At 37.0% G+C, this 18,817-nt stretch overlaps 2 protein-coding genes across 4 annotated transcripts; both read left to right on the forward strand.

Moving 5' to 3' along the window:
• Nucleotides 1-786: 786 nt before the first annotated feature.
• On the forward strand, nt 787-3,925 carry LOC144556785 (putative disease resistance protein RGA3). Its single transcript, XM_078305226.1, has 2 exons — nt 787-3,719; nt 3,835-3,925. Exons 1-2 carry the CDS (start codon nt 815-817, stop codon nt 3,858-3,860), a joined length of 2,931 nt encoding a protein of 976 aa, XP_078161352.1. The 5' UTR covers nt 787-814; the 3' UTR covers nt 3,861-3,925.
• A 7,773-nt stretch (nt 3,926-11,698) lies between these two features.
• LOC144557409 (Ribosomal protein L13 family protein) lies at nt 11,699-15,403 on the forward strand. 3 transcript variants are annotated; one of them, XM_078305977.1, is made up of 6 exons: nt 11,699-11,921; nt 12,071-12,132; nt 12,341-12,412; nt 13,073-13,239; nt 14,182-14,293; nt 15,032-15,403. In XM_078305977.1, exons 2-6 carry the CDS (start codon nt 12,094-12,096, stop codon nt 15,269-15,271), a joined length of 630 nt encoding a protein of 209 aa, XP_078162103.1. In that variant the 5' UTR covers nt 11,699-11,921; nt 12,071-12,093; the 3' UTR covers nt 15,272-15,403. The 3 variants fall into 3 exon arrangements, with proteins under 3 accessions (XP_078162103.1, XP_078162104.1, XP_078162105.1); XM_078305978.1 differs by having other exon boundaries at nt 11,699-11,916; XM_078305979.1 differs by having other exon boundaries at nt 11,699-11,916; nt 12,075-12,132.
• The last annotated feature ends 3,414 nt before the right edge of the window (nt 15,404-18,817 follow it).

Genomic DNA, 18,817 nt, shown 5'->3' on the forward strand with positions numbered 1-18,817 from the left:
ACAAAAGAAGCAAAAAAGGAAATGCACCATAACCACCAAATATTAATATCTATCATGACAAGTCAAACATAACAGTCAGTACTTCACCCCACACATGCAAACGAGGTAGATATATTGGCTCATATGACTCATTCGAAATTCAAATATTGTGAAAAGTGACTAACAATAATTGTTTGAAATTTTCTGCTTAATTTCCCACGCGGTTATCTGTCTAAATCACCCTTTTTGTAATTTTCTCAAAAATGAAATTTGAAATATTATAATAGATAACTTCATCACTTGAAAACATGTATCTTAACTTTGAACATGTGGCTTAAAAAATTGACAAACGATGATTGATTGAGCTTTTTCATACATTCAACCCACCCCAATTTCCCGCTAAGAATTTTTTTTATTAAAAGACCTCAGTATACCTAGCATCTTTTAGATGCTATTTTTCATAATTTTCCTTCTATAAATTAATTACTCATAATTCTTGAAAATTACATTAGAAAGCTCCATTCTCTTCTCCAACTCTAAAAACTCTCAATCTCTCTCTTTTGAAACCCCTGGCAGTGACCGTCAAGTAATCTCTCTCTTTTTTTATTAGTGTGCCTCTTTTTTATCATATAATTTTTCATGAGTAACATTTCCTCCTTCCTACCTTGTTTGCTGCATCTTTCACTGTTATGTTGTTATGTGCTCTCTTGACAAACTGGAAAGGACAAATTAATAATTAGAAAAAAAAAAAAAGTTGAAGTTCAGAGAAAGTATTACTGCTTGTGAAATCTCAATCACACTTATATCCCACAAGATAAAAGAGCTTTCATCAAGGATGAAAAAAGTTTTTCAAAGGCAGATCAACTTTGGTTTGAATGTCAATGAATCTCCTCCTACGAGGGATAGGCTTGAGATAACCACTTCACTTCCTCCAACTCACATTGTTGGGAGAGAGAATGAAAGGAATGAGATATTAAGTAAGCTCATTCCATACAACGATGTGCAAGTAGGAATCTTAGCCATACATGGGTTGGGTAGAATTGGGAAAACAACACTAGCTCAATTGATCTACAAAGAATTAGAAAACGAGAGGCATTTTAACATGACACTATGGGTCCATGTCTCAGATGAGTTTAATCTTGAGAAGGTGACCCGTTCAATTTTAGATTCAATGGATGAGGTGCCTTTTCATGGCATACCTAATTTGGATATGGTTCAAAAACTCATCCAAAAGAAGCTTAAAGGAAAGAGATATTTGCTTGTGTTGGATGATTTCTGGAATGAGAAGCCGCATGAGTGGGAGAAATTGATTCGACCATTACACCAAGGAGCACCAGGAAGTGTGATTATTGTTACTACAACAAATAGTAAAGTTGCAGAAATGGTTTCCACATTTCCTTCCTACCAACTTAAAAAACTATCAGAAAACGATTATTTCTCTTTAGTTTGTCATTATGCTTCCCACAATGAGCTAAATGCATGGGCAAAGCTAAATGCTTTGAGTAGTGAGATTATGGAAAAATGTTGGGGGATGCCTGAGGAGGCAATCAGTTTAGGCGACCAACTTCGTCGAGAGCATGATGAAGAGAAATGGAATGAGATAATTGTAAAATGGGGTGAGGGGTATACATTTTCTGAAGAAAGAAATAGGTCTATAAACTCTATGAGATTGCACTACTCTCGGCTTCCCTCGAACCTAAAGCCTTGTTTAGCATACTGCTCCGTTATCCCCAAAGGTCTGAAGTTTGAAAAGGAATGGATAGTACAATTGTGGATGGCACAAAATTTCATTGCGAAGCGAAGTGAGCAAAGCATCCGAGATATAGGCAATGCTTACTTTGACTGGTTGGTAGCACGGTCCTTTTTCCAGAAAACAGGGATCAGTCTTAATAAAGACCGATATGAGTATTGCATTCCTGATATGGTTCATGAAGTTGTGCGACATACCTCAGCTGAGGACTGTTGCATATTTGAGCTGGGCAAGTCTAAGCCAGCTAACACTATCAGACATATTTCAATCGTCTTCACAAGAGAGCAGCTTTCATATAGCCCCAACCCTTTCATTGAAATCTATTGTTGTAAGGGCCTATACACACTCTTAGTCATTGGTGATTTCTTAATTAGTCATCCTTTGTGGTTACCAGATGATCTTCCGAATAGATTACAAAAACTCAGAACTTTAGATTTAAGTTTTTGTAATCCTGCACCTTTACCAAGAAATAATATTGGAAATCTGAAACATCTTCGATGCCTCCAACTCCGGAATTCAAACATCCAAGAACTCCCGGAGTCGGTTGGTAACCTTTACAATCTTCAGACATTGGGCCTTGGGAATTGCTTTAATCTAAGAAAATTGCCCAAGGAGACGAGGCGTCTCCAAAAACTTCTACACCTCGATTTGCATCTAGATCATTTAGTCCCAAATGTCATCCAAAAGTTGGAGTCAATGCCACCTTATATAGGACTGCTAACTAATCTGCAGGTGCTATGCCGATTTGTAGTTAGCACAAAAACACATTGTGGTTTGAATGAGTTAAGAAACATGAATAGCCTTCAAGGTGGGTTGTCTATCTCAAACTTGGATCTTGTCGAGAACTCCAACGATGCTGCAAATGCAAAATTACAAGAGAAGAGACATATTGAAAGGCTGGAGTTTCTTTGGAGAGTGAATGGAGGGTTGCATAAATGTAGCAAGGAAACAATAAAAAGAACAGAGTTGGTTTTAGAAAACTTGAAGCCGAATAGTAGCATTAAAGAACTCAATATAGTAGGCTACAGTGGAGGAGTTCTTCCTACTTGGTTAGGATCAGAATACTATTCTCATTTGCATGCAATTTTCCTATCTAATTGCACAAATTGCATTATACTCCCACCTCTCGGAAATTTACCGATGCTTCAAGATTTGCATATAAAAGGAATGCATAGTGTGAAATCTATAAGTTGTGATGGTTTTTGCGGTAAGAACCGAATTTGTTTTCCATCTCTACAGAAGCTAGTTTTCGAGAACATGACGAGTTTGGAGAAATGGACTGGACATGAAAATTGCGAATTGCCACAGCTCAGTGAATTGGTTCTAAAGGACTGTACCAATCTCCAAAGCCTCACACACAACTTTCCCTCGCTAATGAAGCTGACAATAGAAAGCTTACCAGCATTCCTCGGCCTACGCAAATACCCTTCCCTTAAGTACCTAAAACTAGCAGATGCATATAGCAATTGGATTTGGGACTCATGGCGTTCCTTCTCTTCACTTCTTTCCCTAACCCTTAGTCAGCTATCATGGCAAATCTTACCGCCTGGTTTACCAAAGATACTCGATTCTTTACAAAGTCTTGAAATAAGCAATTGTGAATATCTCACCATGTTGCCTGATGACTGGATACCTTCAGGTGTAACGTATCTTTGTATCAGGCAGTGCCCAATGCTTCGTGAGCTGCCAAAGGGATTAGAAACTCTCAAAGAATTAGAAGATCTGGAGATTCAAGACTGCAAAAACCTTGAATTATTGCCAGAACTTAATAATCTCAAATCCCTCACAAGGTTGGAGATATCAGGTTGTCATTCATTTGTAAACCTCCCGGGTGAGGGCCTACCAGATGCACTACATTTTCTAAGCATCAGCGATTGTCCTTTATTTAGTATGCAGTTTGAGGATTTGCAAAGCCCAGACCGGTTAAAGATTAAGAATGTCTTTTCAGTATGGATCGATCAGAAGCACTTTAATTGTAGTAGAACTCAAGGTATCTTTCATTATTATTGCTCGCTGTTTTCTTTCTTCTATTGAGTTTCTTTTTAGCAAATTCAAAATCAAATTAGCTGTATGAATGTAATTGTGTTTTACATGTTACTTCTTAGGAGAGAGTTCAACATGGAGAAGATAGGCTACTACATAGGTTTGCTCTCAAGATAAGAGGAGACGACTCAACAGCTACTTGGATCGTGCTAACTTTATTTTTTTTTTTTTTAAAAGAGGCTATAAAGCCCGTTTCATTACTGAAACAGATAATTACATCAGTTTCTCAGTCCATTGACAGAGATATAGATCCAAAATAACTTGCACACTGAAACAGTAAAACAGGCGGCATATTAGCCAGCTAACATTCACATCTAACGACCAAAAGTATTCTAACCAAGCTAAACATAAGCCACATAACATTGGGCTGAGGGGTATATTAACTACAAAAAAGTTGAAGGAATTTTTCATTCAGATATTCATCAGATCACCAGATGTTTGCTGGTGGTATGGTGTCATCTGGTGCACCATAAGAAACCAGCTCCATGTTGGGGGGAATGACAGCAATGGGAATGGCATCCTCTATTATTGGCATCCATGATTGTGCAACTGCAGCCGCTTGTGTCTTCATTTTTCCTGTCCAATAGTCAATTAAATGTTTAATCTGAAAAATCAAAGTTCTAACAGTCTTAGGGTGAATATCATTAAAACAAACATCGTTTCTATGTTTCCATTTTACCCAACAAACATCACTAAGTGTCACTAATAATCCAGTGCATTCAATTTTGGGTAAAGTAAGGGCATGTTGAAAAATGTCTTCCCAGGTACACCAGGATGGTAACCAAATCTGACTTTTACCTAGATAAAACCATATCTGTTGAGCTAGATGGCAGGTAAGGAACAAATGGTCTCTGGTTTCTGGTTCCAAGCAAAAATGGCACTGTGTGTTTCCTACCCATCCTTTTCTAGTTAAGGTATCTTTGGTCAATATTTTTTGATGCATAGTGAGCCACATAAAAACTCTTATTTTGGGAGGTACTGGTAATGTCCACCAAATAAGGGGTTGAGAAGGCAGAACTCCCTTATTGTTGAGTAATCTATAAATGGATTGAGTGGAGAACTTCCCTGAAGCTTCCCATCTCCAGAGTAGAGTATCTAACGTGTCAGGAAGGTGTGTGGAGTTCACAATGGACAGAATTTGAGCCCAATCAGTTTGATCAATTCCTACTAAAATCCTTCTAAACTGTACAACATTCCCTTGGGAAGCAATGACCTCAGCTAATAGTACTTTTTTATTGGTGCAGAGTTGATATATGTGGTAAAATCTAGTGGCTAAAGAACAATGCTGATACCATATATCTTCCCAGAATTTTACTGTGGATTGAATTTGACCTGGTTCAAAACTAGTGCTAACTTGACCTAAATTCTCTAATTTACTTATTGATAGCCAAAAAGAAGAGGGATGTAGAGATGAGCCAGAACAATACTTGGTAATAATGAGATCTTTCCAAGTACTAGAGTATTGAGGATTTTTTAATTTCCACCACCATTTAAGTAACAAAGAGATATTCATTTCTCGAAGATTTAAAATGCCCATGCCCCCTAGATGTTTTGCTAAACAAGCTACAGACCATTTCATCAAAACATATTTTTTTTTAGAGCGATCACTACCTCTCGAAAGGAATTGTCTTCGGATCTTATCAATCCTATTTAAGATAGTAATGGGTACTTTAAAAACAGACAATGTATACAGGGGAATAGCTGTTAATACTGAATTAACTAAGGTAAGTTTACCACCTAAAGATAGCAAATGTCCTTTCCAACTAGGGAGTTTGTTTTCAATCTTATCTACCAGGAATTGCCAGTCAGATATAGTTAGTTTTTTGCTACTTAAAGGAAGGCCTAAGTATAGAAGAGGGAAATTATCCCACTGACATCTAAAAAGTTGGTTCAGATTGGTGTTTCTACTGGTATGAATAGGGTACATGGAGGTTTTGGAATAATTTACCCTAATTCCTGAAAGAGCCTCAAAAGCCAGCATTGCCCACCATGCTGATTCTACATTAGTTTCATTGGCAGACAAGAATAGGATAGTATCATCAGCATAGTGGCAATTGGTAATGGCTTTGTTATTTAAACACGGGGGTCCTAAACCTATCAGTTTATTTTGGAGTCTACCTTTAGAGAAGATTTTGCTAAGTGTATCAGCAGCTAAGATGTATAAAAAAGGGGACAGAGGATCTCCCTGTCTGACACCCCTTTTACAATAGAAATACTCAGATAAGTTCCCATTAATCAGTACACAGGATTGAGAGCTATGGAGCCAGTGAGTGATCCATTGGATCCATTTTTGTCCAAAGTTTCTACTCTATAAAACTTCTAAAAGATAATCCCAATGGATCTTATCATAGGCTTTCTCAAAGTCTACTTTAATCACCACTCCTGGCTGTTTTAAAGTTTGACAGGAATGTAAAATTTCTTGACTTAGGACTACATTATCAAGGATGTATCTATGTTTGATGAATGCAGATTGACTGGCATCTATGATTCTAAACATAATAGGTTCTAATCGGAAGGTAAGTAATTTGAATAGTAATTTGAAACTACAGTTACCTAAACTAATGGGTCTATATTTGGTAATAAGTTTAGCATCTTTTTCTTTTGGAATAAGGCATATGCAAGATTTGTTAAGTTTATGGAGGTTCAAGGTGTTTTCAAAGAAATGGTGTGCCAGAATCATGAGATCTGTCTTGACTAGTTCCCAAAAGAATTGGTAGAATTTGAAAGTGAAACCATCTGGCCCAGGGGCCCCATTTGGTTCAGAAGCAAAAAGAGCATGTTTGAGTTCATTTTCTGTGAAAGGTCTTTCTAAAGACCATTGTTCTAGAGGTGTAAGTAAATCAGGAGTATCCCAGAACCCGTCTTCTAAATGACCAAATTTCGGTCCAGTTGTACCTAATAATTCCTTATAGAAATCTACCACATGTTTTTGAATGCGATGAGGTTCAGAAGTCAACTGACCCTCAATTTCTAAAGAGTTAATCCTATTTTTTTTAGATCTATGTGTTGCAACTGTGTGGAAGAATTTGGTGTTGGAATCCCCCGCCTCTAACCATTTCTGTTTGGATTTAAGTTTCCAGGTTTCCTCTTCCTGATGATATAGGTTTTCTAATTGGGTAGTGTAAAAGAACCATTGTTCCTCTTCAGAGATAGTAAAGGCTCGAGATTCTCTAATTAATTCCAGATCATGTAACCTAGTAAGAAGGTGTTGTTTCTCTTTTCTACTAGCCCCATAAAAGTTTTTTGCCCAACCCCTAATTTTTCTCCTGACATGTTTAAGTTTATCATTCCAGGATTGAGCAACATCAGGTAACTTAAGGGGGCTTTCCTGCCACCATTTGGGTAACAATCTAAGGAAGTCTACTTGTTCAAGCCAGAGAGGATCAAACTTAAAGGTTTTGGGAATAACAGCAGATGTGTCATGTGTTTGCAGGACAAGGGGACAATGGTCAGAAAGAGTACTACCTAGATCTGAAATAGAGCTATGAGGATATGTGAGATCCCAATCTACAGAGGTGAAAATTCTGTCTAGAAGAGCAAACTGTCTTCCATTGGTCCATGTGAATTTACGAGTAGTAAGTTTATGTTCTACCAAAAGGTGATCTTGGACAAAATCATTAAACAGTCTACTAATGCCTATGTCAAAATTGGATCCAGATTTTTCTTGAGGTGTCCTAATGGAATTGAAATCACCACACAACAACCAAAAGGGCTGGGAGGTCTCACCAAGGTGAGTGAGTTCCTCCCAAAATGTTGTTTTGTGTCGGCGTAATACTGGACCATAGACAATAGTTAATTGCCAGATGATATTGTCTTCTTTGCATTCTAGGATTATATTCAAACAAAACCTATGTAATGAGTGACTAGAAACCTTAATTTTATTGCTATCTGCCCCAAAAAGAATTCCACCCGATTTACCAATAGAAGGGACCCAAAACCAAATATCAAAATGACTAGATATGCTATTTAAACATCTATTCGTAAAATTTTCCTTTTTCGTTTCCTGAATAGCTATCATATCTATGTGATTATCTATTATCATGTCTCTAAGTCTTTGTCTCTTAATGCTAGAATTAAGACCCCTACTGTTCCAATTAAGGAGTTTCATGATGGAACTACTAAGCTCTCACTATGATTACTATTAAGATCTCTTATTTCTAAGGTAGCTGGCCTACTATCTATCTTAGCTTGATATTGTAAATTCTTAACTACTAATTCAAAACTACTTCTATCCATTGTCTTAATTTGTTCTATCAGTGTTCTACAATCTTCCTGAGAATGTCCTAATCTAATGTTATAAACCTGAAATAAATTGACTATTTGATCTATACTAAGTCTAGAATAGGGGAATGTATTTAAAAGAGGTATGCTACCTGAAGCCTGAGAACTACCAGCGGAGACTTGTTTCCTTTTCCTTTCTTTACTCATGGTAGATGCAGGGTCAGCTTGATTCGTGACCCTTAGACTCCTCCTTGGTCCAGGTTGTAAAGGAGCCTCAGGGGTTGGTATGCTGGGGTGTTCATTCTCAGAATCAGAGAGTGTAATAGGTTGAGCAGGGGATGCGCCAGGTGCAGATTTCAAAGCAGCGGCTTTAAGGCGAGCACTACTGCGAGACGCAGGACCACTAGACTGAGAACCAGCATTTTTCACAGCAAATGAGACTTTCTTGGTGACTGAAAGGGAGGATGTTTTCTTGGGTTTCCTCCCCCAAGTGTATTTCTTCTTGTCTCCTTTTGGGGGATATTTGGCCAGCCTTTCAGCCCATATTTGCTGATTTGGGGTAAGTTCTGGTTGAGCAGTGTGTGTATTAGTGGTGTTACGCTTGGCAGCGATAGAAGGATTAGGAGTACGTTTCTTAACCAATTCTGAGAGAGGAGTGTTGTTTTCACTATCAGAGGTATGAATGGGTGTAGTTGGTGAAAAGGCTGATGTGGTGTTGTCAGGAGAAATAGTTTCCTTAGCAGAATCAATTGGGGCAGATTCTGATACAGGCAGAGGCATGTCTGCATCTGAGAGAGATGGGGGTACAGGAGAAGTGATAACTGGTATGTTAAGTGGTTCATTATCTATCACAATGGTAGGCTGGGGAGGTGGTGGAGGGGGAGGGGGAGTAAGGTTGGAAGTGTGGGTGGTACCAGTTGCCTGGTTCTGGTATGTCAGCAGGAGAGGTAACATGTTAGAAGAGGCATCTACATCGGAATTGGACTAACTGGGTCCTGCGCCAGAGAGCTGAGCTACCTGTTTAGCCCATACGATAAATTCTTGTTGTAAAGCTTGGATTTCGTCTTCTTCCGACATAGGTTTTTTCCCTTTGCGATCTAGTATAACTACCTCAGGAGGATCTGGCACCGATACTGAGCTGTGATTGCGGCCACCGGGAGGAGGACCGGTGGTAGGGAAAGGAGCACCTGCATGACCTGTGCCAAAGAGGTTTGGTTCTATACCCCCTGTACCAGTAGTAGTATTGGTGCCAGGGTGGTCAGTATTGGGTTTCTGACCAAACTCAGTCCCATTTGGATATGGCCGACCATCTCTCCGGCGTGCCCATGCATTCAGATTCTCTGTTTGAGGAGTTTCAATCTCAATTTCAAGCTCATACATCGATCGGCGACCATCGATTTGTCGGAGAGGGACCAGATGCTGTTTAGGAATACGGTTCCTATCACACACTTCCATTTTCAGTCTAAGAAAGCGGACATCATAGCCATTGTCCGTTGCTGTATCAATCTCCAGAAGGAAAGCACCAAACGGGTTGAAAATGTGTTCAATTTCTACCCATTCGTTCATCACCATGGGGAAGCCATAAACGCGGATCCAGATTACATCGAGGGGCATCCCTTCACTAAACTCTCGTTCCCACGCAATAACTGGAAACTTGACCGCCTCGAGGTGTAGGAACCCCCGTGTTGTCAGCGATTCAAGCCATGGTTTGTTCGGAGCTTTGATCAGGTATTTGAACTCGTCAAACACCGCAACGATCCAGTTATATTCACGATGTGCCTTGCGTAACTCTGCTTCAACTTTCCCGGGACCCCAGGCAGCAATATCGTCCAAGACAAAGCTCTGGAGAAGCGCCGCCTCGACTGCCAGTGATCTGGGGGTAGCAACGAGTTGTGTGATCGGAGCAAGGTAAGCCATCGGAGCAACCGAGTCAGTAGCAGATCGATCAACTGGTTTGACGACACGCGATCGCGGTAGAGGTCCAAAGGAAGGACGGGAGAGGAGAGGATTGTGGTTGTGACTATTCGTCTTCGTGGAATCCGAATATCTAGGGTTAGGTGGAGGATTTTCGCGCTTTTTCTTCACGGGGCGACTGTACGCGGTGCAAAATTTCCCTTTATGCCCAAAGTTGTTGCACACAAAGCAAAGCTGTGCATTACGACACTGTTGAATCACATGCCCTTTGGATCCACAGCGCAGACATATAGGACTGTGTGTCGTAGATCGAGCTCGTATATCTTGTACACGTCGATGAATCAATGTCGCATGCGATTCACCACGTATGACCTATTGTTGTGGTATCTGGAGAACAGGTGTACTCAGTAAGGCTGTACGGTATGGGCCTGGCGCCATTGATGGCCCAGTAGAGCTTTTAGTGCCCAAAGCCTTAGAATACATTTTTTGCAATTGACAAGCCCGTGAACGCGACATCAGGAGGAGAAGGAGATATGGATCTACAGTTGACAGAATTATTTATCTGGATTTTATCTCTTTTTTCGATTTTTCTTTTTGATTTTTCTCTTTTTTCTGTTTTTTTTTTTTTTTTTTTTTTTTTTTCTCTTTTTTCTCAAAATCGCCTCCTCTCTTTCAGAAAGATCTTTCTCCCTTCCCATCGTGCTAACTTTATAAAATAGAAAAAAAATAGAACTATCCGATAATGTGATTTCTATGGTTTGTCAGGTTTTTATCATTCTCTTAATTTATTACTTTGTAACTCCTGTAACCATCTCTTTCCCTGTACCATTTTGCACGAGTATTGTATGCCTTACAGCAATTCAAATTTCATGCAAGTTCAACCGGTATAGGCTAGGAGTATGCATGAAGTATACTCTTCGTTTGTAAATTTTTGAAACTTGCAGCATGTAATTACATTGAACATGCTCTGTTCTGGTCAATAAACATGGTATTATAACTTTATAAGTATAACATCATCTTAATTATATATTCATGTCCATTTTGTATCATAAAACTTGATTTTTAATAGGAGCTAAGGACTTGCTTTATGTTTCCTTCTCTTATTGATTACATTTTTTACAGTGTGTTTCATTGAAAATAATAATTAGACCTTTTTGTGTGATGTTTGAGCTTGTGAAATTTCAGAAATCATTTGCATTTCTTTTCTGACATATGACTCTAGCTATTTACTTGTTTCGTTCTTTGAGAATATGGATTCGTAATTTTATTTAACAAATTGTGAATCATTTTATGAGTTGCCGGCCCAAATCATCAAGTTTATTATACACCGACCTCTCCAGTTTTCATATAAATGGAGATAAACTATCTGCAATAATACCAACCAACCCTCGTTTCCACTCCCCGTCGATTTTTCCCAGCTCGCCGATCTCTCTCTTTCTGTGTCTCAAATTACCAGTTCATGTATTTGAGCCCAATCTTGCAGCCCACAGCCCAGTAACCCAATTTCTTTTATTGATTTCGTCGGTCACAGTCGCAGCCCAGTTTCTTTTATTGTTGTGAACCCAGACACAGCCCACATCGCTCAGGAGTGCGTGTCCTCTGAGATATCTCATATTTTGCGTGACCGACGTGTCCGGTGCCTATTCGGGGATAGCGCAGGGGCCAGTATTATTTTTGCTTTGAGATACGCGTAGAACGCATTTAAACGTTTCAGATTTTTCAAAATGTCACGCAAAATATGAGATATCTTAGAGTATGCGAGTTCATCGCGCAGGACCGAAAAAGAAAAAATTCACAGAAGAGCGACTTTTGACTTGTCTCTCTCGTTCTCGGCTTAGTGGCTCGCTCTCTCTCGCGCCTCACTCACCTGATCGTCTCAGTCCGACCTTTCAATCCACCTACTCCGACTCGGCCTGAGCGCGCCACCAGTCGCACCTCCTCCCGTCTCGCTGCCTCTTCCTCACTCAACTGTTCTCTCTTCCTTCTCAAAGCCGCGCCGCCTTCTCAAAGTCAGGTCTCTCTCGACGTTACATGCTTCTTGATCTGTAGTTCAACTTAATTCTGCCATGAATTGTTACTTTGTATTTTTAACCTAGGTTTCTAGCATTATAGTAAATAAACTGTTACAGCTTTCTTTTTTCTACTTTTGGTGCGTGCGCACAGGTAGCACAGAAAGGAAAGAACCAATGGCCGCGTCTTCTCAAGCATTCTCTGGAAATCTCAAGGTAGCTGATTGAATATTTCACTGCTGATTTCACAAAAAAGGAATCACTATTTGGGAGTAATTGTACAAGTTTGGAATTTGAGGTTTAGGGTTTATGCATTTTACAGTCTAACAATTTGCTACTCGGTGTTTCTAGCTCGAAATTCTAAAATTGTAGCTTAAATTTATGATTTTTTTTTCTTAGATTTTGTCTTGTAATAAAATTGCAGAAAGCAATGGCTGGGTTGAAAAGAATTAACTTGGAGGGTTTGCGTTGGCGCGTATTTGATGCAAAGGGGCAGGTTCGTAATTACCCTCTCTATGAATTGAATTTATATCACAACCTCAGCACCATGCTGTCATTGTTGTACCAGTTCAACCAAGTTTGTTCGTTTTCAATTATTGATTGTTTAACCTGTGTTGTTTGATTTATACATGTAGTTTTTCTTGTATCTTAGGTATGTTAGATACCAACTAAATTGTGTCAGAGGAATTCACGTAGAAAAATATTGAAGTTGTTTTAAAAGTTAATTCTGTACAAATTGGAATGACAGTCCTTTAAGTTGTGTTTATTTTTCAGATAGAAGCGGCCTTGGTGTGCCACCGATCCATAGAACCATTAACTTAAGTCTTTAAGTTAGTTTCAAATTGAAATAAGCAAATGCGTTTATTAAAAAAAAAAAAAACAAAGAACAAAGAAATTTCATGTGTTACGAAGAAGTGAGTGATTATTGTAAGAAACACAAATTGCTTTGCAAGTTCCTTCAAAATATAACTTCATAAATATAAAAAAATGTTATTTGCTGTCGTTCCTTGCTGAGAGGAACATTTTGGAAGGAGGGTATTTTGGTCATCATTAAAGAAATGTAGGGAAGCAAGGGACATTTTCATGATATTTCTCATTTTAGCATGTTATACAAAACTGAAGTTATGTATCATGACATTTTTTGGTTGTGTTTTAGGTACTTGGTAGGTTGGCATCTCGGATCGCTACAGTTCTTCAAGGCAAAGATAAACCGACATATGCGCCAAATAGGGAAGATGGTGACATGTGTATTGTACTCAATGCAAAGGAAATAAGTGTCACTGGCCGAAAAATGACTCACAAATTTTACCGCTGGCACACCGGGCAAGTTAACTAATTTTTTTTTTTTGTTGTGTGTCATTGGAAATTCAATTATCTGTCCACCAAATATGTCCAACCCATTTAGTACTGTCTTCAAAATTTTGTGAAAAAGACAGATAAAGCTTCAAATTAGCTGAAATTATTTCATGCCAAATTTACGCATTAGAAAAATAGGAGAGGTTTCAAATGCCTCCATTTTATGGACCTCCATCATGCCTCTACTTTTTAATTCTTCTACAACAACAACAACCAAGCCTTTAGTCCCAAACAAGTTGGGTAGGTTAGAAATGAAACCCAATCATAGTCACAATGTGAAGTATATAGTAATAAGATAATAATAAAATAATAATAGTAGTAATACTTTTTAACTTTTCTAATAACAAAAATTCTAAAATTTATATGTCAAAATAAAACTGTTAGATTGGATCTACATGCACGCAAAAAGTTATCATTTTTGGGATTTTATTTTATACGAATCAACAAGTTAAAAAATCATCATCCAGAAATTGTCCCCAACAGTGTATTTTTGTTAGCTCTTGATACCAATCAAAATAAAGTTAAAATGTTGTAATCTTTTACACGTGCATAGAGAAAATAGTATAGATCATATCTAACGGTTTATTTTAACATTTAAGTTTTAAAAATGGAGGCATGATGGAGGCACATAAATGTAAGCATTAGAAGCCTCCTTAGAAAAATAGGGACAATTATTAGTTAAAGGCTGTATCCAGTATTTAACCTACATATCACTTAGTATTTAAAACGATTGGGGTTGTGTCAGCTCAAGTCAAAGTTTCTCAACTGTATTCTTAAACAGAGAACGGAGACCAAATTGACCCGATCTGACTATTGCCAACCCTATTTGGGCTGATATATAATATAATATAAACTGTGAGATAATTTGATTTTATTAGATTTGAGTGTGTGATTGTTTTCGTGCTATAGTTATATTGGCCACCTTAAAGAAAGAAGTCTCAAAGACCAGATGGAAAAAGACCCAACTGAAGTCATACGTAAAGCAGTGCTTCGCATGCTTCCTCGCAATAAATTGCGTGATGTGCGTAAATCTTTGTTGACAAGTGCATGTATTTTATTATAATAAACCTCTTTATCATAGTGCGGATTGCTCCGTACTATGTAATTAATATCTTTTTTTTTTCAAAGTTCAAATCTCATATGAAAATGGACCTGCAGACTGAATTTTACATTTTTTAGAATTTGTTTTACTATTGTTTTAGATAGGTAAAAAAATCACTACTTTTGAATGGTCTTGAATTTGTAGATCAAGTGATTTTCTACCTGTCTACAAAAATATTAAAATTTTTGTAAAAAGTGATTAATTTGATCTACAAGTACATTTTCATATGGAGATTATGTTAAACGGTTCTGATCGCCTGTTCAGACTATGAAAAAGAAAATATTGATCCATAGTACGGACTAATCCGTGCTATGCATAGTACCATAGCCTCACACTTTTATCATTTATGGTTCTTTTGTTCTAGCAATGAGTAGTTTAAATTTATTACTTTTTCTTTCATTTTCAATCCAGGATATAGACAGAAAGCTACGGATATTCCCCCCCCTCTAAAATTCATAATATCATATTTACCCCTCCAAATTTCAAAATTCACAAATTTACCCAATTTATTGTCTTTTCTATTAAAATTCATTTTAAGTACCTGTTTTAGAGGGGCAAGAAATATGTGTTTTTGAGATTTTTGAGGGGTATACATGAAATCCCCCCTATTTTATATATTAAACCTATACATTTATGGTTCTTTCATTTCAATTCCAGGATAGAGATAGAAAACTAAGGATATTTGCTGCGAATGATCATCCCTTCAATGACCGGCCGCTCGAGACGTTTGTGATGCCCCCAAGAAATGTAAGGGAGATGAGGCCCCGTGCTAGGCGGGCCCTCGTCAGATCCCAAAAGAAACTTGAGCAGGGAAGTACCATGGTCAATAACAAAAGGAAGAAAGAAGATGCCAATGCTAGTTGCGATCAAGTTAAAAACACTGAGGTGACAGCCTAATAATATTTTTGCTCTTTCATTTTGAATTGGATTCATGAAATAATGTTTTTAAGTATTATGGTGTATGATTTTTCTTTTTTGGTCCCTGAACAATATATGTTGAACTTTATGCATGAGAAATTTTTTTTGGAAGATTTTGGTTTCTTTTGATCTGGCCTATGTTGGCTATCATGAAATAATATATGTTTTTGATTTGTTTTGAATTGAATTCTTGATGCCTTTTGTGATTTCATGAAATAATGTTTTTAAGTGTTATGAATTGGTTACAAGAGGAAAATATAATTTTCATTATCTTTTTCACTTGGTCAATAAAGAATAACCAGATTCTGCAAAAGAATAGCATTCATAGTAATATTAATGTAATACTCGTAGTACTTGTAAGTTGTAATCAATAAATAAAAAACAGGAGCTCTAAATTCCAAAGGAGGAATTTCATATATATCCCTAAAAAAAATTGAAATTGCTCCTTCGAAAATTCATAATATCATGTCTACTCTTATAAATTAAAAAAACTCACAAATTTACCCAAGTTATCGTCTTCTTTTTATTAGTATTGTGAATAACGGTATGCGCTCATCGGATGAACGAAGTACCGTCAAGCAATTAAGTAGAATTTTGTGGATAATATTGTGTTTTATTAAAATTATGTGCATATGTTCACAGTTATTAAAAATAATTAAATAAACTCGTCAAACTATTAAGTTAAACAGATTTACCGAACAGACTAGCATACAAGTATGCAACCAATACTCCACCTGCCAAAAACTGGAACCCCCTGTTAATGTAGACTGGAGAGCTTTTTCTGGAATTAACACAATCTGGCAATTGATGAAAAGAAATGAGGTCTATTGATGCAGGAGGATAGAAAGGACCCAATATGAATATGAAATGGCGGACGGCCTCGCAAAACAGGGAAGAGAAAACGGCTGGGACGACTAGAGGGGTCCTCTCAGAAAAACATAACCTCTCACATCCCTACCAGAGGTACCTATCACTAATACCTCATCTAACTCTACAGCTCATAAGGAAAAACAAGTTAAATCTATTACCTTGACAGTGAATATTGATTATTGAATAGTACTGCATATAGGTTTTATAAATTTAAATAAATAATAAGATGTACTTCATATTAGACTTTTGCTGGAAAGTTGTTGGTAAGTTGGCAGATTGCAGCAGCCTTTTGCTGGTACGAACTGGTAAGCTTGCTGGTCCGAAAATAAAGTTTTGACAGAAAATTCTGGTAAACTGAAATATGCTGCTGAACAGAAAACTAACTTATCAAAAACTGCTCAATTATATTTTCTCACATTTGCAATCAATTACATAACATGCTTACAGATTTATAACAAGTACATGTATCTAATTTTAGAACTCACTGCTTTCTATAACTGCACTAAATCTAAATTTAACATCTTATCATAAATACCCCTGTTGACCAGAACTGCAGTTCATTCTATTTCAGGCCCCATTAAATGGAGACCGCAAAGCCAATCCGCAGTCCCAGTTTTACTTTTTTCTTTTTCTTTTTTTACTTATAATTCATATTCGGATTCAAATTTGAGCCATTTAGTTTGAATTTTGTATTTTTTTTTATTATAAACGTTTTTGTAAACAATAACAAAAAAATATATATATATTTGTGGGGCCGCAGATTGAATTCGTATTCGCTGTACGAACCCCATTAATTGAGTCCACAAATTGACTCTGCGGCCTAGGTAATTCTCGAATTCTTGTCAAACAAAGGTGTTTTGGTTTATTTTATTTTTATTCTATTAATAAAAATTTCGGCTATTTGCTCTGACAAACTTTTGGTGTCAATCTAGACAGAATGATTCCTATTTCAAATTATATCTAATTTTACCTCTTGATACTAGTACTTTGGGTCAGGTAGACAGGATATTCATTTCTTCGAGTACAACTGTACAGGCATGGTTATGAAACTCGGATTTGGAATCGAAGCCGGATACTTGACTGTGGAATTGGAATCAAATGAATCGGACGGAATCGGAAGAATCGGATCGGAAACTCGGATGTCTTTGGCAGAAGCTTGTTTTGTAGTCAAAATATAGGAAAACATTGGTAAAAGAATAGTTTGTAAGAAAACTATGTTAAGACAAAAAATTATACTCAAATAAGTCACTAATTATATAATATAACATAATATAAGCATTACAAATATAACACAATTTTTATGCAAGTTATTTATAATTTATGCAAAGAAAAACAAGATTACATTGGCAGCATAAATTTAGTGTAGAATTATCCTGACTTGGCTTGCACTCGGACTTGACTCGGCCTAACTTGACCTGACTCGGTGTAACTCGGGTTGATTCGGCTTGACTCGGCCTAAAAATCGGATAACTCGGCCAAGTCAAACACTGTTCAACCGAGTTTTAATGAAAAAATCGCATGGGCGCGAGACTCGGGTAAAATTCGGATCAGACCCAACTGATGCAGAGTTAACTCGACCGAGTTTCCAAACCATGTGTACATGCACACTGACAGGGGCAAGCTTCCCCTCTGTGGAGACAAACCCTCCTGGTATAAGCCCAAAGGACCTCAGGGATTTCCTTAGAGATGTACGTACGTAGTAGCAAATGAATTAGCTGATCGGGAGCTCTTGGACATGCTATCTGATAACTCCTCTTATGATTCTTAGTCTAATTCAGTGTTGTAAATTAGTCATTGGCGGCAATCAAACCGTCACGAATTTTCTTGACTAATCGGCATATAATTTTTTATTATGGCCGATTGTTTCCGATTAATCACTTGGCGGTACAATGTCCGCATACCGTTATTTACAACACTGGTCTGATTTTAATAATTGAGTTGTGAATTGTGATGTAGTTGTTTTGATGATATGATGTAGCCTATGTTGATACTATTAGGTTTAATTCAAGAACTTGCATTTAGCCTAGTGACAAATATACATGACTCTTATGTGAGAGCGAGGTCATGAATTCGAAATCCACAAAGTGAAAAAATTCTCTATATTAATACACAGGGGTTTCAAATTTGTTGAGTCCCTTAACCTCCAACCCATTTAAGAAATCAGTATAAAATAATAAATAAAAATTATCTTTTATTTCTCATATATAATAGTACTTCAATCTTGATTTTACTAAATTAATTTAGCATATTAAAAATATTTTACAGCACGTACCTACCAATCACTGGATTGACAATATGTATATTTTTAGTGATACACAGGTGATCCTTTCTTCTTTTTCACCGATTTTAGCAGCAATTAGCGGTATGGGAGGGAGTAGGTGGCGCATCACATGTATTTTGAAGAGAAGGCATATCCGTCATATTATTTGTAATTTTGTATTAATATTAATATCTAGTTTTAATTTTAATTAATTAAATAAAAATAGGGTATTAATAAAATAAGTGAGTTTAGATGGAAAAATAAGTAATTTGAATTTTTTATTGGTATATATTTAAATAATAAAGTTATCATGAGTTTATATATACATTTCTCTTTAAATTAATTATTTTAATTAGCATGTTAAATAATTATTTTAAAATTTAAAATTGAAAAAG

Source organism: Carex rostrata, chromosome 7 (assembly GCF_964058835.1).
Source record: "Carex rostrata chromosome 7, lpCarRost1.2, whole genome shotgun sequence".
NCBI lineage: Eukaryota > Viridiplantae > Streptophyta > Magnoliopsida > Poales > Cyperaceae > Carex > Carex rostrata.